Genomic DNA, 23737 nt, shown 5'->3' on the forward strand with positions numbered 1-23737 from the left:
TTTGCCCTTGCAGGGACAGTGGGGGGCAACTTTCCAGGGGGGACCCAGAGCAGTCCCCTCCATGGCCACATGAGGAATGCCATGTCATTTCTCTCTTAGTGGGCCCCCAAACCACCCAGGCTCTGGAGGGGCTTGGGTGACACTGGCGATGTTGAAGTGCAGCTGGCGAGGAGGGGGTCGCACAGTTGAGTGAGCAGTAGGTGCAGCTTTATTTAATCTCTTTATTCACATGCAAGATGGATAGGAGACGTGGATAACAGAAGTGAACATCACTGTCTCAGGAGAGTGGGTGTGGGAGCCTGGATCTGAGAGCTCCGAGGCCTCTGGAGAGCAAGTGGGAGGAGAGGGAGCGCTGGGAGCTGCATGCACACGAGTAGACAGGAGCCAGAGACCAGATGTGCCATGAGCAGGGGAGTTGTGGGAGAGAAGTGGGGCGTGGCAGGGCCTGGGCCAGGGCGTCACAGCCAGGCTGGTTTCCCCTGGGAGTGTCAGGGAGAGACATTTTGGAGTTTGGAAGGAGGGGACCCCTAGGACCAAAAGGAAACTGGAAGCTCGCCCTGCTCGGCTTCCTGCCTGGAGCCTCCATGCTGTCCCGAGAACCCAATGCCCACATCCGTTAGCTGCCAAGGTCCCACCCTCCAGTCTGGACAGAGTTGGGGAGAGGTCTGGTGCCCGATCCCAGGAGCAGCAGCTCGGCCTGGGATCCTGGGTGCAGCCTCAGACTTTGGGGTGGTGCATTGCGTTCCAAGGTGCACACACAGGCTGCTCTGAAGGGTCCAGAGCAGGTCAACACACCTCGGGGCTCTGGGAGAGACGAGGCAGGCTGATAAGGGACGGGACCAGAGCTTTGCCATCTACACAACAGTCCTAGGGCCCAAACAATCCAGCTTGCTCCCCTCAACCACTCAGAACAAACGCCTTAAGTGCTGACCCACTCACCCAGCGCTGTGCTAGGTGCTGGGGGTGGGAAAAATAACGGGCAGAGTCCCTGCCTTTGAGAAGTTCAGAATCAAAGGAACTAAAGGCAAAGATCTTCAACTCCCAAGTGAGGCCTCCTCCTGATGGAGCCAGGCACAGGGAACAGGGTTCCTGGGGAGGGAAGGAGGGGTGAAGGGAGGGAGGACAGGCCGAATGAGATGAGTTTGAGGTGGGTCAGGAGCGGCTCAGGATGGTCTTTCTTGTTTGCCGGCTGCACGTGTAGGGACATATGGAGCCCCTGCAGGCCATGGCTCTCAGCTCTGCCAGACCTCCTGGGGGCCTGCTGGTGCAGAGCCATTTTCCAGCAAGGAAGGGAGAGGAATGACGTCAAGGAGAAGCCTGGAGGCTCAAATGTGCTTCCAGATGGATGGAATAGCCCAGCCACCTGTATCCAAACATCCGTCCCTCCCCGGTAGGGAAGATCTGCCCTGTACCTCCACCTCAGGTGCAGGCCCTGCCTCCCGCTTCCTCCCCTTCCGGAAGAGCCCTTATTACTCCCCTGCTGGACCGTACAGCTCAGCACCCTGCAAACTCGGACAGACTCCAAACTTCAACCCCAGCCTGGCTTAGAGAGACCCCACCTGGCTCTCCAACCTCCCACCTCACCTGGCTGTTCTCCCTGGCACTTTGGGCTCATCTCCAAATCTAAACATTGTTCAGAGCCCTTCCACCTCCAAGAACCCTCCCCTTTGCCCCCACGGCCCCTCCTTTGAGGTCTGCATTCCCTTCCTCGTCACCCTGGCCCCACTGTCCCCCTGGTTGACCCTTCTGTCACTTAGGGTCTGCACTGCTCCTCCAGGAGAATCTTACTCTGCCCTACTTGGTCACCACACTACTGTGACCTTCTGCAGAGCTTCCCCAGCTCCTCCGTATCCAAAACAGGGCTTTGCACCCAGCAGGCTCTCAGCCCTGGTACAATAACGTTAAGCTGGATGGAAGCCTGCAATGCCTGGGTCAGTGTCCAGACTCCGTGGAGAGGCACCTGCTCACCCCAAAGGGGACACCAGAGGCAGCTGTAGCAGAGATGGTCAAAAGATGGTCAGCGGGGGTGCCCTGGGAGCCAGCTGGAGGGAGGTGCAGTTAGATCATTCCAGCTAGGAATGGAGGCAGAAAGAGGCCGATGGTCCCCAGGAAGCAGACGATGATAAACAGCCAGAGGAAGATCCTGTCGATGACCATGGCAACATACTTCCAGTCCTCCTTCACCTGTGGGGAAGACAGCACACAGTGACAGGGGCCAGGCCTGGGAAAGGGATGTGTTCCCCCCATTCACAGCCCCTGCACAGACGGCCACTGGGGGCAGCAGCAACTGCCCCACAGAGACCTTGGGGAGCAAAGGTCAGCGCAGGGAGCGGGGTGGGTGGAAGGGAGGGCTGTTTCAAGGCTCCAGTAAGCTCCACTGATGATTCCCCTCCCATCCCAGCCCCTCCACATGCCCAGACCTGTCCATATTATGCTCCCAGACTATAGGTAAAGGAGGCTAGAGGGACACAAGGAGGCGGCAGGAACACCCAGGAGCATGGGCCCTTCTAGGGGGCCTGCAGACTTCAATGCAACACCAGACTTTGCTGCTCCAGGTTGCCTCCTCACCCACCTGCTGGAGCTGGGGAGAGGGAAACAGGCAAAGGTGGCTGGGACCCCAGGCAGGCTGGGGGTGGGGCGGGGGCTTTGTAGAACTTGGGCTCACAGCCCAGACAAGGGAGCCTGGATTCTCCACTGCTCCTGGATGACGTCATGATTAATTTTCTTGTCTGTTCATCAAGGCCACTCAGTAATAACCCCCCGGCCTTTCATCATTCTCTAGGCTGATAAGAATTTTGTGCTAGAGTAGTGGCCTGCTCACATAACAATGGCAGACAGGAGCTGGGGCAGGGGTCAGGGTGGGGCCAATGTCATGGCAGGGGCGGGGGAGTGGAGTCCACCTGGCACAACCAAGAATCTGCAGGGTTTGTGGTTGAAGAGTGAAGTTTGCAAGATCCTCAGGAGCCCATGAACAAGGAGGCGGAGGAAGAGACCATCCAAGACAAACGACAAAGGCTGACACTGCAGCAGCTGACTTTCTGGGTCTCTCCTGAAATGCTCCCCCTGCCTGCCGCCACCTCCAAGGCAATGGTGGGAGCTGGCGGCCTGAGGGAGGCACGGGGTTCAGCATCCGGGGTCCTCCCTCTCTGGCTCTCAGGATCCCTGTTAGTCTGAGCTGCTCATGCCTGACTCTGTGGTGTGTAACCTGCCACCTGCCAATAAATGTCCTCAAAGCGGCCAGCTACATGTGCTCTCTTGCTATTTATTCCATCTAAGGACCATGACTGAGGGAAGTGGGCCTTCACGAGAGGGGCCTGGGCTGCCCAAGCTCACACTCTGTGATGAGTTGGTTCCCTGCTAAGTTGGTGGGGCCACCCAGGCTGGCGCCTCTCCCAACCCCAACGCACCGAAGAGTCGGCATCCTCAGACCGCAGGTGGTCGGCAATGTAGTGCACACCTTCCAGTGCCTTCTGCATGTGGGGTGATAGCAGCAGCTCACCCTCCTGCAGCAGAGCCTCAGCCTTGGGACCTGAGGCCCCAGAGTGCAGGTGGCCGTGGCTGCAGAGGGTGCCCACAGAGGGGGCCACATGACCTGCACATGCCCATCTGTCCTCCTCCTCCACCACCACCTCCCTCTCCTCGGCATCCACGTTGCTCTCCAGCCAGTGATAAGAGGGGCTGAGCTTCAGGTGTAGGGGGTGGCAGAGCTCCAAGGGTGGTGGGGGCCGGTTCATCAGAAGCCACCGGGGCACACAGCCCAGAAGGGTCCCCCGCACCCAGTGGGGCATGGTGTGGGTGCTGGGGGAGCGGTGGTGCACATTGAGCACGAAGACGGTGATGACAATGGACAGGGTGACGAAGATCATGGTGAACAGCAGGTACTCGCCGATGAGCGGGATGACCAGCGAGGTGGACGGGATGATCTCAGTGATGAGCAGCAGGAAGACGGTGAGTGACAGCAGCACCGAAATGCACAGCGTGATCTTCTCGCCGCAGTTGGAGGGCAGGTAGAAGACCAGCACAGTGAGGCAGGAGATGAGCAGGCAGGGGATGATGAGGTTGATGGTGTAGAAGAGCGGCAGCCGCCGGATGATGAAGGCGTAGGTGACGTCGGGGTAGATCTCGGCGCAGCAGTCGTACTTCTTGCTGTTGTAGGTGCCCGTGGCATTGACGATGGCCCACTCGCCGCTCTCCCAGTAGTCCTTCAGGTCCACAGTCTGCTCCATCTGCTCCAGGTCGATCTTGGCCTTGTCATAAGTCCAGGAGCCAAACTTCATCTTGCAGTTCTGCTGGTCGAAGGGGAAGAAGGTGACGTCGATACTGCAGGAGCTCTTGTAGATGGCCGGGGGCACCCAGTGCACAGTGCCCGTGGAGAAGAGGTGGGCCTTGGTCATGTGGGTCACTGCAAACTCCCCATCTGCACTGGGAAGAGGAGAGGAGCTGGGGAGACCCCTGCACACCCACCTGCCTGAGCCAGGCTACTCAGAGAGCTGGCAGCAGGGGAACCCCAAGAATCAAGTCAGACCCGGCCACACTGGCGGGGTTTATTTATGCAAGTGTGTAAGTCTCCCCCGGCATGCACATGTATAGCCACTGAGCTGTCTTGTCAATTACTACCTTTTTAAATACAAAAGGAGGAATTGTGAGGAATAGAAGGCAGTACCAAGAATTCTAAAAACAACCACTAATAACATTTTGATGATATATATGTATATATATAAAATGTATAACGATTATATATACATAATCTATCAATATATGACAATCATATATATTTGTGATCATGGGGTATATGTTGTTTGCCTATTTTTATTCATTTAATATTTTATTTTATTTGCAGTAATGAAAGAGTTGAATAGACACAAGGCCAGCCACGCCACGGGGGAGAAGGAGATAGCATTCAAAGCATCTCTTCCAAGTTCGTGCGTGTTAGGGGTTTTTCAAAGGCAGTTTTGGGGAAGGGGTGGGTGTGGCCAGGTGCTTGCTGCTGATTGGCTGGGTGGGGATGACATCACAGGGGGTCAAAGCTGTCCTCCTGTGAGCTGAACATTTAATATATTAGAATGATATCTATGAGTCTGTTTTTCTTCCCTAGCAGATGATGAGTCGGCCCCTTAGGAGGGCGATCCCTTTCCACCTGGGATCATCCTTGCTCAGAAGAGACCTAACATCTTTGCAGGTGAAGATACTACCTTGAATGTATCCATTTAACATGCGTTTTTGAGCCCCTCATCCGCTAGGGCCTGTACCAGAGCTGTGCAGAAGAGGAATATGAGAAAGGTCCCTGCCTTTAAGGAGCCATGAGGAGATGAGACGTCTCCAGGAACCACTGCAACATCAGGGAGGCAGTTGGCAACGCTAGGAGGGCAGTCTGGGTGCTCCCTGGACTCTTTGGGGGAAAACTCCCTTCTGGGAGGTGAGCAGGGTCATCGATAAGCCTGCCGTTTGCAAAAGGCCTTGACTGATGGTAGGATTTGGCTGAGAAATGGGCAGAGAGCCTTCCAGTAGAGGGTCACACAGGGACAGAGAGTGTGAATCAGGGGTATCATGGGACTAGGCATCAAGGACCCACAAGGAGTCTGGGGACACTGGAATAGTGGTGACCAGTCAGATAGCACTTCCTGGAAGCCTCAGCCCCTGATTCCACCAGGAGTTGGCTCGGTGGGCTCCTGCTCTAGTCTTTAACCATCCTCCCTCCCCTTCTAATTCCCACAGTCAATCCTAAAATCCAGGAAATCAGAAGAGTACTTGGGAACAGGGGCTTTTTTCCCCCATGGAGTAGTTCCATGGTAGAGATATGGGCAGGCTGGAAATGGGAACTTTGAAAGGGAGTAACAAACACATTGAGACAAAAGTTAAAAAAAAATTTTTTTTTGAGGCGGAATCTCACTCTGTTATCAGGCTGGAGTGCAGGGGTGTGATCTTGGCTCACTACAACCTCTGCCTCCCAGGTTCAAGCAATTCTGCCTCAGCCTCCCAAGTAGCTGGGACTACAGGTGCACACCACCACGACCGGCTAATTATTGTATTTTAGTAGAGACGGGGTTTCACCATGTTGGCCAGGACGGTCTCAATCTCTTGACCGCGTGATCCGCCGGCCTCGGCCTCCCAAAGTACTGGGATTACAGGTGTGAGCCACCACGCCCAGGCAAAAACAAAAATTTTTTAAGCATTTTGTTTAATCACAAACAATGACCACTAGATGGCAACATGTGCTCACTTAGGGGAAGGAACCTTGCAAACTCTAAGATGCCTTCCTCTTAACCTTGAGTGGGGTATCTGGGTGGAGGGGATCCTTCTCTAAATGTCAGCAAGACTTCGGCTTGGAATTTTGTCCCCCACCAAAATTTCTTGTAATAAATCAGGTAACACCAGCTGAAGTCTTATTGGATAATTGTCAAGCTCGAAGTCATATTTGATGTAGGACTTTGCTCCTGACCTCTGCCACATGTACAGGAAGCGGAAACTAGAAGGACCCTGGGTGCCAGCTATGGGGCACAGAAATACGACAGGGTGGGGAGTTCATGAGTCCTGCAGCAGCTGCAAACACTAGGCACCTGCTGTGTGAGAGCTGCCAGTGTAAGAACCCAGGATGAACATGTGTTCACCAAAATGGCTTAGGTGAAAGGGTTTAGTTCTGACCAGAACTGGACAGTGTAAAAAAAAAATCTGACCCAACTGAAGACACAAAATCCAGAAATGGGTTGTTTTTCCTTTTATTTCATTCTTTAAAAATAGCATTTCCAAAGTAGGATCAAATGAATCGGGAAATGCTGGGCTAGGTGGGTGTCTTTGCTGCAGAACTTCTAATAACATTTTTTTAAATGCTATTGTGCTCTGCCATTTTCCAAAGGACTTGGGTGGGGATGGGGGTGGGTGTTATGACATACAATGTTATCCAAAATTACTTGACCACAGAACCCTTTTTCTACCTATTTATAACTCAAAGAAGCCATGCTCCTTACAGCCCCACCTTAGAAAACCTTTTTAGATGAACATAACACCAAATATCTTTTCATTTTAACTTCTTTACTTCTAAGGGAAGAATTGCCTGATACCAAACAGAAATGAAATTATAGATGTCTATTTATTCCATCAAAATATCTTTTATTGATTTATTTTTGTCCACTGGGGCTCTCTTTAGACTCCTCTGCCTTCTATTAACTTCTTGTCATTGTGGTCAAAGATTACTCCTTTTTAGTCTTGAAGACAACTACAAAACAACATGATTGGGAAAAAGGAAACTGCATACCAAGTGAGCACATGCCCTTTGAAGGTGCTGGCCCGATGCTGCCTGCCTGTCTGAACAACACTGCCACCCCTCACAACTCCAACCCCAAGGTATTGTTTTTTGAGCCTGCACCAAATTTTTCAAAGAATACTCAGTATGGACAAATCTCTGTCCCTCTAGCACAGTGCCAGGCACTGATACCTAAAAGGTGCTCAGCTGCCATTCATTTTGGTGTAGAGTGAGAACAAAAGGAAAGAAATGAAGGAATAAAGAGAGAGGTAGGGGAGACATGCTCAGCACAGCAGTCGAGAAGGAGGCGAGGAAGCTGACACCAGGGGTGCCCCTCCCAAGGCCATGGACCCGGCCCCTGCAAGTTGGCCTCCCCTCATCCCCCCAGGATCCCAATGGCTTCCTACTTGTTGTAGAGAACAATGTCAGGGATCCAGATCATCTCAGAAGGGACCCTGAGAGATGTGATGTTGCCAAAATCAGCGGGGTTCCAGCGCAGTTTGTAGTCGCTCCACTCCTGTGTGTGGGGAAGGAGTTGTGTCAACCTTGCTTCCAGGGAGCAGCCTAGGGCAAAGCTAGCACACCCCGGGGATGCCCAGAATTGGGCCAAGCAGCCCCCTTGGAGCAGCCAGGGCTCCCCACCCAGCCCAGAATAGTGGAGGGAGCTGCGGTGCTGGGAACGGGCTCTGAGCAAGTAACCAACCTTCTCGCTTTGCCTGGACTTTAGTAGTCAAGGTCCCGGGCACATGAAGTTCACCCTTGTCCTGCCTCTAGTCCTCGTTCTGCCAATCCCTGGCTGGACGACCTTGGTGGGCCACCTCACTCATCTCTAGTGAAATCTCTCATTTTTAGTGCATCACAGTTTATGGTTTGTTTTATGCTCTCCATCTAGGAAAAGCCTCCATGGGAGAGCCAAGCGGGGAATGCAGAACAGGTGAAAGTATCTCCCCATTTAGCAGATGAGCAAACTGAGGACCCAGAGACAGGAAAATCAACCAGCCAGAGGCATACAGTGAGGCAGGGGTGTTACCCGGGGACCTTCAAACTGCACTCTCAAGTGCCCCACAGGAGTCCCACCAGAGACGGGATGTCTGGCCCCCACCCCTGCCTCCACCGACGCAGGTCCAAATCAGTCCCCCTGCCTCCATCAGGTTCGTATTATCTCCGTAGTCCATCTGTCAAGTTTTCAGGTCCAACCAACATTTTGAGGCACCCACACCAAATTGGGGTACATTAATCCTCCCAGGCATGTGGCAGTAGGTTGTGTTATCCTCATTTTGCAGATGAGGAAACTGAGGCTCTGAGAGGTTACGTAGCTCATCCAGTATCACAAGCTAATCAGAGGCATTGCTGACTGGCCTCAAACTCCAGTACTCCTTCCTTGCCCTGCCACCCCAACCCTGAAGCCCAGGTGACCCGCCCATGGGGACAACTGTGGCAGCCCAGGTTCTAGGCCTGCCTCCCTGCACACATACACCGCATGACTGGGTAGCTTCCAAGTTCCTGCTTCCCTCTGGCCCTCAGCTGTCACATCTGTAAAGATGAGATGAGTGACCCCCTAATAGCTCCTGGGTTACAGCATCAGAGGGAGGGAAGCCTCCGACCTAAGCGGGATCTGTGTGCCCTTTCCTGAGTCTAACTGGGCTCTATGACTGTCTTGACCAGTAGTATACAACAAGATCAATGCTGGCCCAGTTTCTTTTACTCCCTGTCTCTTGGGACTGTCACTCTGGAATCCCTGAACCACCAGGCAGGATGTCTGACTCCCCTGCTGGAGAGACTCTGAGGGTGCCTGAAGGGGGCGAAGGGCCCATCTGAGTCCAGCCTTCCAGAACCTTCCAGCACCTTCCAGAGCCTTCCAGACATCCCTGCTAAGGGACAGATGTGTGAATTAAGCTGTCTCAGACCCTCCAGACCAGATGAACCCTCACTCAAATATCACAAAGTAACCCTAGTGGTCACCATGTGAAGCAGAAGAAACCACCCAAACTCCTGGCCATAAAGCCATGAGATACAGTGAGCTGGGAGCTGCTGTGAGCCTCTAAGTTTGGGGGTATTTGGGTGGCAGTATAGGTATTAAGCACTCAGCGTTCTCCCATAGAAGGAGCCTGGGACTCGGAGTCAGGCACAGCTGGGCCCCCTTTTCCAGCCCAGCTTCTCTCTGCTTCGTGATCTCCTGAGCTGTAAAATGGGCAGAATGAACCCCCCGTGGGGCTTTGGGGAGGATTCCGAAGTAGCAGGGATGAACAGACGCCTGTTCCCAGGAAAGCACCACTTGGCTTTCTAGTGCCTGAGGCTATGTTCTCAGGCACTAGACTCCAGTCTAGCCACCAAGAGCACAGGCCCTGTGGAAAAAGTCAGCTTTGGGAACATCCCATGTGGCATCTGCTTGGTAAACTAAGTTCAGGGTCTTGCTGTTCCTTGGTCTTTCACTAGCAAAGAAGTCCTGGAGGGGTCTGGGGTCCATGGATTCCCGGTACCCGCCGCCTGGACTGGAGGAGGGGCCCTCACCTGTTTTAGCCAGACGTTGGTGGTCATCATTTGGTTCTTCTCATCCTGGCCCAGAGAGAGACAGAGGAGCAATTAAAGGGGTGGGCCCAGCCCCAGAAGACAGGGTGGAGTGGGATGGGCTGTTTTCAGACCCTCTGATAGGACACCCCAAGCCCAGCCCGCCCACCACCCACTCTGAAACCTGCCACCCTTACTCAGATTCTCCAGGGTCACACAGGCACTGCTGCCAATCAATGCCCTCCTAGGAGGGAGCTCCAGAGCTGGGAGAGGGGAGAGTGTAGCCGCCCTGGGAAGAGCCATCCCCACCCCCACCCCAAGTCACTGCTGTGGGTAGAGGAAGGAGCAGGGGGAAAGCGGTGAGTGGTCTGGGATCTCCTTCCTCGGGGCCAGCGGTGGGAAGACAGGCGCACCACATCGATGAGCTGAGCGATGGACAGTCCGAAGCGCACAATCACCACGTCTGAAGTGTTGGGCACCGGGCGCGCCCAGCGGTTGTAGCCCCGGAAGAGGTGTTTGAAGAGCCGGTCCTCAGTCTCGGTATGCGAGCCTCCCTGCGGCAATGCCGTGGGGCTGGGAGAGGAGAGTGGGTCTCCAGGAGCCCTGGGAGGTGGGCGCTTAGCTTCCTCTCCACCTGCCATCAAATCAGAGCCACTCAGCCTCACTGAGCCTCAGTTTGCTCATCTGTAAAATGGAGATGCTTATCCAGAACCTATCTCTACACATTGTTGAAGATGGCAGATGATAATGTCTATCAGAGCTGAGCACAGCATGAGCAGGCTGCGGGGTCGGAGCTCAGGAAAGGTCAGCTGTTTGTTTTGTGATGTTAGAGAAGAAAAGAGTGAGAACTAGTGCTGCAGGTGGCGAGGGGCAGGGGCAGAGGCAGGGAAGTGGGGAAACTTGAATCTAGAGACAAGATTCAGCCCCATATGGAGGAGTGCCAGGGGGACAGGGAAGTGGAAGAGACGCCTGGTCTACGTGGGGGGCTGCAGGGAGAAGGGCTCTGGCATTGCAGTGAGCCTGGCCAGGGTAAGCAGTCTCCCGTTCCCACCCACTTATCCGATGAACCATTAATGCTAACAGGGAAATGGACCACTTTGAGAAGCTCCCCAATTTTTTCTTAAACCATGGGCATTTGCCACTTCCTATCAGATAAACAAAGCTTTTCAAAATGTTTCTATGGCATCGCTCATGTCAGTTTTCACTGTGTTCAGCAAACAGCTTCACCCCTTCAGGGCTCTGCTGTCCGAGCAAGTCGAGAACTACAGCTCCAAATCCCAGAAAAACGTGTCAGCACCATCTGGGACAGAAAGCGCTGTGTCCCGAGTGCCTCCTGTATCCCGGATTCTGGTCACAAACTTTCGTTTAATCCTCACAATAGGCCTGGGAGGTACACAACACTATTTGCGTTTTGCAGCTGAGGACATTGAAGCTTGGGGACATTTAAGGTGACACAGATGCTAACGTCAGAGCTGTGACTGCCCCTCCACCTCTCCCAGTGGAAACAGCCACCCGGCTGATAGCCTCTGAAGTCCCCTGCAGCTTTGACGGTTGCAACACACCCACCTGCAGACTCCTTCCTACAGTTTGTGAGCCCACAGGCATGAGATGAAGTCTTACAATGACAGGTGACAAACACTCACCTGCTGGGGTCAGAAGGAGCCACCACAGGCTGAGCTTTGTGAAGGACAGGAACACAGGACAGGAGGGGCCCATGGCTTCTCCTGAGCATCAAGAGGTCAGGTCAGGGCTTTGCTGTGGGTTGCACCATGGACCATGTCCCCAGCAGAGCTGCTGCTGGATTCTGCGAGGCTTCCTCTCACCACCGAATCTGAGCAAGCCCAAGAAAGGGCTCTTAGGGTCATGCATCCTTGACATAGGCATATTTCTGTTTCTCGTGCTCCACACAGGCATGAAATGAGAGCAAAAGGCCCTCAGCAGGCCTCTCAGCAGTTAAGTGCTCCTGGGCTCTCCCTGGCTTATTGAGGAATCGGCCTCTTCCTCTTTCTCCAGAGTCAGCCAGCGACTTTGCCCTGAGACCAGCCCTGACCTACTGGGCAAAGGAGGGCACAGGATGGGACTGAGGTCCCCATTGCTTTGCCTCAGTGGTCATCTATAAAATGGGGATAATCATACTGCAAAGAGTGGTCAATAAAAGAATCAGGGTACTATTCACAAGATCCAAAGAGTGGAAACAGCCTTTTGTCCAAACAAATGTCCATCAGCTGATGAATGGATGGACAAAGGGCAGTAAATCCTTACAACGGAACATGATGCCACCATAAAAAGGACTGAGGTGCTGACACTTGCTACAGCATGGAGGAACCTAGAAAGCATTGTGCAAAGTACCAGAAGCCAGTGGCAAAAAGCCACATACTGAAGGTGATATTGTAAAAAATATATTTGGTCTTCAATCCTATTTCCTGGAATACAACTCCTAAGATACTGGGAATCTCCAAAATGATATCTTTTTGCATGACTGGTGGCTGGCAGCCCCTAGGCAGCTGCAGGATGGGGCTGGTCACAGGAAGACAAAGACAGGCTTTAAAGGGTTGGGACTTTCAGCCCCACCCCTCAAACCTCCAGGGACAGGAGAGGAGATAAAGGTTAAGTTGATCGCCAATGGCCACTGGATTAATCAATCATGCTGCATAATGAGGCCTCCATAAAACCCTGAAAGGACAGGTTTTGAAGAGCTTCTAAATAGCAGAACGTTGGAGGTTCCTGAGGGGTGATGAGCCCAGCGAGGGCATGGAAGCTCCGTGCCCCTTCCCAAACCTTGCCGTATGCATCTCATCACCTGTATCTTACACTATCTCTTATAAGCTAGTAAACCAGTGTTTCCCTGAATTCTGTGAGCCACTCTAGCAAGTTAGTTGAACCCAGGGAGGGGGTCATGGGAACCCCAATTTATAGCCAGTGGGTTAGAAGCACAGGTAAAACAACCTAGGACTTGTGATCGGCATTGACATTGGGGGGCAGTGTTGGGGACTGAGCCCCCGATGTGTGGGATCTGAGCTGTCTCCAGATGGATGGTGTCTGAATTGAATTAGAAGGCACCCAGCTGATCTCTGCTGCAGAATTGACAGCTTGCTTGCGGGTGAGGAGAAATCCCCACATCTTTGGGGGGTCACAGAAGTCTTCCGTGTTGATTGTTGTGGGGTGAGAGCAGAGAAAAACAGTTTGTGGTTTTTCCTACACATTGTATGATCCCATTGATATGGAATATGCAAAATAGGCAAATCTATAGAGACAGAACGTAGATTAGTGGTTGCAGGGGCAGCGGGAAGGAGGGATGGGAAGTGACTGCTTAATGATCACTGAGTTTCCATTAGAGGGGATAAGAGAGCTCTGGAACTAGACGGTGTGATGTTACACAGATGTGTGAATATACTAAAATTCACCAAATTGCACACTTTAAATGGGGGAATTTTATGATATTTGAATTTATCTCAAACAAAGTTATTATTAAAAAATAAACAAACACCTCATGGATTAAGAAGCAGCAGCTACCCCTCTTGACTGTGGTGACAGTGATATTTGCCAAACATGGAGAATCAATACACAAAGGGTTCTAGTGACCAGAAGGACACAGATGTCAAAGATGGGGTAAATATAATGTTTCATATGAAATGAATGTTTCATAATTGAGAAAATTGGGAAAAGCAGTATTTTAAAATATTATTTTATAGAGTATTTGATTTAAAAAATATATATATATATCACTAAAATAACATTATTGCCTTAAAAGCTTACACATTCAAATTAGCGTTTTTTGAAGCAGCCCCCCTTATGGAGAGAAGAGCAAGGCCTCGTGTTCAGGGACACATCGTGTATGTGGCCTAGGGAGATAACAATGGCTCTCGGTACAGCTAGTGGGTGCAGGATTTCCTTTGGAAGGGTGAGAATGTTCTGGAACTAGATAGTGGTGATGGCTGCACACTGTTCGAATTGTACTAAATGCCAATAACGATCAATTTTATGTTATGTGTATTTAGCCACAACTTTTAAAGAAAGAATAAGGGTAAAAGTGGCTTTAAAAATATAAACCAAGGGCTGGGCACAGTAGCTCATGCCTGTAATTCCAGCTCTTTTGGAGGCCAAGATGGAAGGAGTGTTTGAGCTCAGCAGTTCAAAACCAGCCTGGGCAACATAGTGAGACCCCCCCACCCCGTCTCTACAAAAAATTCAAAAATTAGCTGGGCATAGTGGCGCGTGCCTGTGATCTCAGCTACTGGGGAGGCCAAGAAGGGAGGGTCGTGTGAGCCTGGGGAAGTCAAGGCTGCAATGAGCTATGATCTTGCCACTGCACTCCAGCCTGGGCAACAAGCAAGATCCCATCTCAAAAAGAAAATAAAAATAAAAGTAAACCACCGGGTATGAGAGAATCAGAATTATTATTCATGAAGTTGTGAAACGACTTCTATCTAGTCATTCTCATCCCCCCGTCCACCCTGACCCAGACTCTCAACAGTGTTTCCAGCATCACTAATCCTCCATCTCTCCCAGGGCCGGTTGCACCAGCCCATCCTAACCTCCTGGCAGGAGATGAGAGCAGGGCTGGCACTGGCAAATGTCGCTTTGAGTCCTGGCCCCACCACTGGCTGGTGATGATCTGTGAAAGGTCACTCAATCCCCCTGGGATTTTGTCTTAAGATAAAGATTGGACACTTTCTGCCCTGTGGGAGGAGTGACGGGAGCAAACGGGATCACTTGTGCCCATGAAAGTCCCCGGGGAACTGCAGAGGGCTGGCCAGGGAACAGGTTGCTCTTATGGTTGTCAGGGCCCATGACCCACAGTAGCATTGAACAATGACAGTTTGGGTCAAGTAGAAGAAGAGGAATGTGGGAAGGATTTGATGTGAATTTCAATGTGTTGGAATTGCTGGCATATACTGACTATAGCACAGACACCAGAGTGTTTTAGGGGAAAAGGGCCTTCCTGCATCAATTTCCCCAGAAGGTTTCAATTCAAAGACTTGTTGAAAATAGAGGATTACATTTTTCTTCTGTTCCCTTGGGAGAATATTGCCCCTGTCCCTAAGCTGCCCTTATCCTCCGTGCCACCCTACACCCCATCCTGCCCTGGGATTCCTCCCTTTGTCCCAGCTCTTAGAGGTTCCCGGTTCCTTCCTGACTCTGAAAATCCCCAGCTGGCAGGTGCAAAAGGTTGGTGGTTCCCAGTATATGGAATGAACTGCCCGAGAGAGCATCCCAAAGCTCTCCCAGAATGGTGCCTCCAGGGGGAGAAGCAGGGAGTCCTGGCAGTGGGAAGCTTCTCCACAGATAGGCCTGGTACACACAGCCCCACTGGAGCTGCTCTGTTCACACAGCAAACCCTGCAGCATAACTGTCAAGAGCTCTCATTCAGGAGTGCAGCTTTATATAATGTGTAAACTCACATCGCCCTGCAAATTATGCAGAATGTTTGTACAGCACCCACCCCAGCCTGGGCATCAGCAGCTTCTGTGGCTCAGGTGAACTGCAGTGGCAAGGTCTGGGATCTCTGGCCCTCGAAGGTGCAGAGACTTGTCCTCAGGGGACTTCCCCAAAGCAGACCATTGCAAAGGAAACAGCACAGCTAACTGATTTCCAGAGAGAGCTTTACCATCTTGCTCTTTTCTGTTTTAATCTCTTTTCTGCATACAAATAGATCACCTGTGTTATCTCTGGGCACAGGAATTAGAGGTGATTATTATTCTTTTTGACAGTTTTCTGCATTTTCCAAATTTCCCACTGTCAACATGTATCGGTCACTTAATATAAAAATAATTTTCAAGCAGGCAGCAATACCTGTGATGTGTTTTACAAGCCCTCCCCTCATCTCACAGCAGCAGGAGCTCACCCAAACTGTGTAGATTTGCCTCCACTCTTCCATCAGAATGCAGTGCAGTTCATCAATCAGCTGGGTAAAAAGTGGAAGCAACTCTGGTATCCAGCGACAGATGAATGGTTGAACAAATGTGGTCTATCCATACAGTGGAATATTATTTGTCCTTAAAAAGGACAGAAATTCTGACCCATGCTACAACATGGATGAAACTTGAGGGCATTATGCTATGTAAAATAAGCCGGTTACAAAAAGACAAAGACATTATGATTCCTTTTATAGGATGTTCCTAGAATAGTCAAATTCATAGAGACAGAAAGTAGAATGGTGGGTGCCAGGAACTAGGGGGAGGGGAGTGAGGAGTTATTGTTCAATGGGTACGGAGTTTCATTTGGGATGATGAAAAAAATCTACAGATGGACAGTGGTGATGTCTACACAACAATGTGAATGTTCTTAACACGATGAACTATATACAGTTAATAATGGTTACATTATTATGGTAAATTATGTTATGTATATTTTACCACAAAAATAGTCTTTTTAAAGGTCAGCTGTGTTCATCTGGAATCACCTTAGGGCTGAGGCCTAGGAAATGGGATTGCCACATTGATCTGAAAGGTCAAATGGGACTTTCAGAGAAAAGTGGAACTTCCTGTCGTGAGGTCACTCCTTAAGGGTGACCACTGTATCTTATTCACCTCTTCCCTCCAGCCCCAAGCACAGCCCCAGCTTACTTTGTGGGTTCCAGGTGTTCAGAGCTACCTGCAAAAGGTACCCAGGGCAGGAGGAGGGCTCCAAGAGCCTGAGGAAGGAGACCAAGGCTTGTCACTTAATTTGGGGAGCAGCACTGCATCAAACATTTGCATTTATAGTGTGATTGTTTATCCTTTTCTTTGTTTATATTTCCACTACCTCATTCATTTTGTTGTTGTTGTTGTTTCATGCTTGGACTGTAAGAGAATGTACTACCTCATTCTTCATCAGGGCCAACAGTGTGCCAGGCACCAGGAACAGGGAACTAAGTGAGCTTGAGTAGAGAAGAACCAAAAGGAAGGAAAATGCTAGAGTCTCATCCACTCGTCCACCCCTAATGTGGGGCATGACTTTATTCATTTAGCCCCATTGCTTCCAAAGCCATCCAGGGAGGCCCCAAGTTCCCTGAGGCATCCTTTCCAGGCTTTTTACAACTCTCCACATTGGGAAGCTCTTCCTTGAGTCTGAATCTGCATAAGCATCTGAGAGATGCTTGAGTTGCGTTGAGTTGAGTTTAGAGACCCTAGTGTTGTTATCCGAGATTAAATCTCGTTAATACCCAGGGGAAACTGCAGAGCAGGTGAAGTTTTTTTCTCTGCTCTCCGCAATCATTCAAACACCTGACAATCACAAAGCTGCCTTTCTGATTCCTTGTCTCTTGTCTCTTTCATCCTTTCTACCTGGAGGATTTAGGATCCTCAAAGATCCCACACCCTTCCCCATTTACCTGTGGCTCAGTGCCATCTAGAAGTTTCATTTGCTAGTTAAAATAAAAAAGAGTTGTGAAATTCCATTGCTTATGTCTACTTTCATACAGGCATGAAGTTTTTACTAGATATTAGAACACAGGGCTGATTTGGTGCAGGGAACGAGGATTTCAGAATCCCCCTTGATGTTAATTCCTAAAACGTCTTCCTAAGAACACTGTGCATTTATGTTGTTTTCAGGTTTACAAGGTACTTTTGCAGCTTTCACCTATTTGGGCCTCACGTGACCCCTAGGAGGGTGTGGGGAAGAGATATAATTATCCCTTTCATGTAAGTAAAAAAAAAAAAAAACTGATGTTCAGAGAAGTTGACCAAAGCCATAGAGATAAAAAGTGATAAAGCTGAGATTCAAGCTAAGATCTTTAGCTTCGAAACTAGAATGCGATAAATTATAACGTGGTGTTAACTAGGGGGGCGATTTCGTATTAGCAATTCAGCCAGTACTCACCTGTGTTCCGTAGACCCTAGCACTGTGTCTGTCATTGCTAAGCCACCATCAGGACTGAGGTCTGTTGAGGACAAGTGAGGAGAGGGGACAGGCACCTCACCCCAAAGCTAGGCCCACATGGATCCCAGATTCTAGCAGGTTCCTCTAGTGCAGATTCACTTTCTCATCCAGCCAACCAATATCATAGTCGCAAATTCCAAAGCTATCATCTGTTTCACCTTTTAACCAAGTGCATTTTTTAAAAAGGAGATTTTTTTTTCTCCATTAGTGAGAATAGGAATCCAGGCATGCTAATATTGCATCATTTAGAGATCCAAGGAGAGCCACCCGGGAACCCCCAGAAGAATGTGCAAATAAGATGCAGTGACTCTAGAGGATGTATTCCCAGCAAGATGCCTCAAACCTGCATCCCCTGTGATAAGCCCACTATATCATTTCATTTAATTTGTCACTGGAAACCAAAGGAGGAATTGTTCCAGGTGATTGACAGTAATTAGAGGGAACTTCCACCACTGGTTAGGAAGGTGTCAAAAAAAAAAAAGAGCTGCACACTTTGACCCTCTAAGTGGCTGGATTGGCAGATTTGGGGAAGGGGAGAGAGTGGGATGAGGTCCCTAATTGTAAAGTGGGTCTGGGTGAATGGGGTACACAGAGAAGCCTATGTAAAAGAGATTGCATACGTAAAGTGCTCGGACATCAGTGTCCCCACTGGGCTTGTGTCGCTGCTCACGTACACCAGTTCCAGGCCACCCCCACCCCACCCCCACACTCACTGCAGCATCTCTAGCCTGCCTGAATCCTGGTTCTGTGGAGGTCAAGGTGATTTGAGCTCACTTCCCTGTCCATGGTTCTACTAAGTCTGTTTTCAACTTCTCCTCTTTTTACTAACATTTCCTTCTCCCAAAAGGCTGCTTCCATCCCACCTGGTTCCTTTCTGCTGTCCAGAACCTCCCCAAGCATACAGGTCTCAGCTTTTTCACAACTGGCAACATTACACTCCCAAAGAAGCCCCTCCATTAGAGAAACCAGTACGATTTCTTCTTCCAAATAAATGCACTCAAGGTGCTTAGGGGCTAGAGAGTGTAATTCTAGCTTTTATATCTGTTTTGCTCAATCACAGAAGTTTAACACTCAAGGTTGGGTGGGATCTTGAAGGTCATCTGAACAACCACACCAGCTGATGGAGGAATCCACTTCACAAATGCCAGCCTTGGAACAAGCCCAGCTGTAAAGAACTTGAAGAACCTTGGAAGGTATTTACCTTCTAAGTCAGTAAATAGCATTGCTGTCTTTTAGCCCTTTTAAAGGACATAGACAATTTACAGAATGAGTAAATAAATGAACAAAAGAATGGACCGCAGTAGTAAAGACATAGGAGCAGATACAGTGTAACAAAGCCACTATTCCTGAGACTGGGCTAGCCATCCTAGCCAGGAGGTGTTCATCGTCACCTGGCTGTGGACAGCCCCAGCAGGGACAACCAGGAGACTAAAATATTTCTAGGAGCAGGTGACATCCAGCATTCAGACATAACCCCCTCCTGAGTACCCAGAAACTGCTAGTATTTCTTTGACCCCACATCCACAAGCTCTCCACATGCATGCCGCCCTCAACATAAGCCTTGGGTACCTTTCTTACCTGTGGTTACAGAAGAAAACAGGTCATTGAAAGGATGCAGAGAACCAGCCTGGCTTGGAGATTCTGGGCAGCTGACAAAAGTCACCCCAGAAATAGAGTGGCAGGTACAGAATAGAGCTCAGTCACTTCATTTCATGGTCAAACAGAGGCTGAAGAGTGAGGGTTTAGGAGACACCCCGTCGAGCAGAAGACTTACATGAGAGGCATTTGGCTTCCCGGGGACAGCTGGGCAAGCTCTGCAGAGAGGTGGGTTTTCCTGGGGCTGTCCAGCTCTGGCAGCCAGAACGGCTTCATGCAGGTGCCACTGAGGACAGCCCAGGCAGCCCAGCACAAGCGATTCTGCAGGTGAAACCCAAGCCTGGCCCCAGGAGGGGATGAGGGCTCAGCACACAAGCACACAGGCTCACGCTGTTCTCTCTCTCTCTCACACACACACACACATATACACACGCACACACACACACAGCCTCTCTGGAGGGGAAGGAGGAGGAGCCTGTGACTCTCCAGCCTATGTCCGGTGGGGACAGATGCAGCTCTGTCCTCCCTCTGTCCAGTCACCACGATGCTCCCTTCCCTGCTCTCTGGACCCCTGGGCTCCAGGATCACTGCCTGGGGCCCCTGAGTGCACCCACAGGTTCTGGGTCCTGGGTCCTGGGTCTGTCTGTCAATACAGCTTCACTGTATGTGAATCCACTTCACAAATTCCAGCCTTGGAACAAGCCCAGCTGTAAAGAACTTGAAGAACCTTGGAATGTATTTACCTTCTAAGTCAGTAAATAGCATCGGAAAAATTGGAGTAAGGACAGAGCTGCCAGCCAGCCCACGGTTCTCTCCTTGCCCTCCCCCCTGTGAGACCCCTCCCCCCACCACCCTAGAGGACCACCGGTCACTTGCGCGGCCACCCGGTGTGGCTGCTTCTCTGTCACCCCCTCAGCCTCCTTGCGGGTGACCTTGCCTTTGATTTTCCGGTGAAGCCTCCTTTTCTCTAGTATCAGATGAGGACTCCTGTCTCCTCCTGTGCATGGTGAATCCTGGCCCACTGTGATCTTGACATCACCCCATCTATTAACAGCCTGGGCTTTCTCAGATCCTCCCTCTCCTCCCCACTCGTTCCTTCCCTTCAGCCCCTAAATAAGCTCATCCCCCACCCTAAAACACTCTTTGCTTTCGGCCTTTCCCTGAAGCTACTTGCTAGCTCATCTCCCTTATTTTGTTAAAAGCAAAGGCCCTGGACATGACCCGGCCACAGACTGCTGAGGCTGAATTTCTAGCTCTGCTCTTGAACAGCTGCATAATCCTGGACAGGTCTCTTCAGCTTCCTATGCCTCAGTTTCCTCAGATGTAAAAAGAGGATGTGAACAATGGCTCCTGCCTCATAGGTTTACTATGAGGAGTCAATTAGCACAAATAAACACAAACACACATGTGCATTGTGTGTACACATGTGCATGCGATTGCTAGCATCATCTTTTGAGAGAATTAAAAGACATAAAATACCAAAAAACCATAAACACTCATATTTCCACTATTCATAATTAATAAATGTTAATATTTTACCATATTTACATATATATAAAGTTAGATGTATACATTTTTCATTTGGAGACTGAAGGAAGGAAGGAAGGGAAGGAGGGAAGAAATAAGAAAAAAGAAAAGAAAAGGAAAGGAAAGGAAAGAAAAGAAAAGAAAATCACAGCTTGTATCCATCAGCATTCTTGGTTGCAAGCAATAAAAACCTACCAATTACTGTAAGTGGAGAATGGTTTTATTGAGGAACAACGGGTGGTTCACAGAAGCACCTAGAAATCTGGAGGGGCTGCTTGGAGAGCAGGGAGAAGAGGGAAGCCTCTGCCCCGCGGCCAGCATGGTGGGTCCTGCTGCTACAGAGCTGCATGTGAACCTGGCACCGTCATGGGTGCCGCTGTCACCGCTGTCCCTGGAAGCAGCCATCCCTGCTGCTGCCACCACTGCCACAGTTAATTCTCCTCCAGCCCTGCTCCTTTGTGTCACTAGCTCTGCATACAAAGGTCGAAACAGATGCATCTGATTAAAGCATGTGCTCCCAAACCAGATGCCAGGAAGGCCAAGGAAGCAGGAATCTGAGGTTTTGAGCTTCTATGTGGAAGGTGGGCTCTGCCCACTTCAAGAGGGGGGACATTCCTGAAATATTTGAAAGTTGTTTCAATGCTGGAAAGCACCCCCCTCCCCGCCACCCGAAATCTAGCTCTTTGGCTCCTAACATCAGTGCACACTCAACTTTCCATCATCACACTTTGAAAAACAATGTTTACATCTAATTGTCCTAAAATTTGCACCCAGAATTTGTTTTAATCAGGTTTGGTAAGACATGCAGACACAGAAGTGACTGTCATAAAGGAAGGAGTTTATACTCACAGATCCCTAGAAACAGGAGGGGTGGCACATTCCCGCAGGGCCACACAGAGCAGCACCAGGGAGTGTCAGGAGGTGGAGGGCACAATGTGGGAAGCCTGGCCCCGAGCCTTTATGAGGTTTCCCCGGGAAAACCAGGGCAGTGCAAGGAAGCAGCTTGCGATGAGATAGTTGGAATAATCTTGGTGGGCTCTGAGCTATAAGGATGGTCTCTAATTGCCCAGTACCTAGCTCTGAGGTGATTTGGGGCAGGAGGAATACTGGCTCGGTGTGTGATAGTTAGACAAATGGTGCTGTTGGGGATCCTGAGTCAAGATTAGGCAGAGGGCTTGTACTATAACTGTAGTGCACCTGCAAAAGCTGATTGCAGGGGAGATGTAACAAAGTTGGCTGTTAGTTTGGCCGTGCATATAGTGGATGCCAAACATACAAATACAGAATCTAGCAGAATGCAACCATTCCTCACACAAGCAAAAAGCCTCCCGCTAACCCCACCCTAACTCCACAGGGATAGAACCCCAAGTCTCACCAGTGACCATCCAGCTCCAAGTCCAGCCTCCTGCTCTAATTCCTGACACATGTGCCACCTTGAAATTCTGTTTTCTATGGAATAAATCATAACGTTCACCCAAAACACACACATAGAAAGTAATGGGGTGGGCAGAATATGAAATAAATTAGCAAAGCCAGTAAGAAAATACAGACAGGTACAGTGCTGATTGTAGTAATAGATCATGAGGTTAGAGTGGGTATGTATTGGTTTCCTCTCCAGCCATTCTCCAGAATAAGCATCTACTGTATTCCACGAAAGCCAGATTGCTGCCTTCTCAAGCATATAAGGCATTCACTAAAATCAACTTGCCACCAAGTGAATAATTTGAACCTCTGGGCTCTGCCAGCACATCCAGAGACCAGGGTTTGCCACTGCTGCTGGGAAGATGAGCATTCGGGCCACATTGGGAACAGCTTCTGTAATCGGAATCACTTAAGTTTACAATGAACCACTGACATTCTATGAGACCCATCTACCTGAGGTAGCATTTGGAGGTCATCAAAATTACCACTTCTGCATCCTTACAGCCTTTGCTGGTGGCCCTAATCCTTGGGATTCCTCTGGAGACATTGTATTAATTGCATTTATGGTTTTGTTAGGTAGGGGGCACTACACAGCTTCCTCTTGCTTCCTCCTTCAGCAGACAGATGATGGGCATGTGCCATTGATAGGTTTGGATTTGTGTTGCCACCTAAATCTCGTGTCAAATTGTAATCCCCAATGTTGGAGGTGGGGTGTGGTGGAAGGTGACTGGATCGTAAGGGTGGATTTCTCCCTTGCTGTTCTCATGATAGTGAGTGAGTTCTTACAGGATCTGGTGTTTAAGAGAGTGTTGAATCTCCCCCTTCTCTCTTCTTCCTTCTGTTGTAGCAATGTGAAGACGTGCCTGCTTCCCCTTTGCTTTCTGCCATAACCGTAAGTTTCCTGAGGCCTCCCCAGCCATGCTTCCTGTACAGCCTGCAAACCGTGAGCCAATTAAGACTCTTTTCTTTATAAATTACCCAGTCTCAGGTATTTACAGCAATGTGAGGATGGACTAATACAGCCATGCACTGAGAAGTTTCCCTAACTCTAACCTTGGGACTGAAGGTTCAAACCACTTCCTGCACTTTCCTGTAATTGAGATGATGGTTCTTCCTCACCAATGCACCTCTCAAGGTCTTGGAAAAAGAGGTCTCTGATGAGTCCTTCCACATCAGGAGGAAGGCGAGCAGGTCATATATTAAGAAATCCATTCCAATATTCCTGTTCCTCCAAGTCTTCCATTACATTGAACTAATTTCTGGTATCTCATCTTCACTTTGCATGGACTACCAGTTGAGCAAACTGTGAGTACTTTCTCCAGCTGTTCGACTTTGTAGACGAAACCCAAATCTTTAGAAAGCACACCCCTGTCAGCCAAACTCCACTTCAACTTTCTGTCCTTGGTCTAGGACCTCAAGAGTCCATTCCTGTGTATATTCACCAGATTGTGACCACAAACAAGCAGAATCTTGCAGACTTGGGGTGTGTTTTATGTTTCTTCTCAGGTTTTCCCATGCCCCACCTGCCAGGACATGTAGGGATCTGACTCTAGTTGAAGTCTAGAGGCAGGGAGGGGGTGGATC

At 50.0% G+C, this 23737-nt stretch overlaps 1 protein-coding gene across 3 annotated transcripts; it reads right to left on the reverse strand.

Moving 5' to 3' along the window:
• Window positions 1-185: 185 nt before the first annotated feature.
• Window positions 186-19624, reverse strand: CHRNA2 (cholinergic receptor nicotinic alpha 2 subunit). Of its 3 annotated transcripts, none has more exons than XM_054656410.2 (7): window positions 19187-19624; window positions 11392-11579; window positions 10162-10382; window positions 9752-9796; window positions 7648-7757; window positions 3408-4417; window positions 186-2184 (listed from the first exon to the last, which is right to left on the reverse strand). In XM_054656410.2, exons 6-7 carry the CDS (start codon window positions 4392-4394, stop codon window positions 2059-2061), a joined length of 1113 nt encoding a protein of 370 aa, XP_054512385.1. In that variant the 5' UTR covers window positions 4395-4417; window positions 7648-7757; window positions 9752-9796; window positions 10162-10382; window positions 11392-11579; window positions 19187-19624; the 3' UTR covers window positions 186-2058.
• Between the last annotated feature and the right edge of the window lie 4113 nt (window positions 19625-23737).

This window comes from Pan troglodytes, chromosome 7, assembly GCF_028858775.2.
Source record: "Pan troglodytes isolate AG18354 chromosome 7, NHGRI_mPanTro3-v2.0_pri, whole genome shotgun sequence".
NCBI classification, from domain to species: Eukaryota; Metazoa; Chordata; class Mammalia; order Primates; family Hominidae; genus Pan; species Pan troglodytes.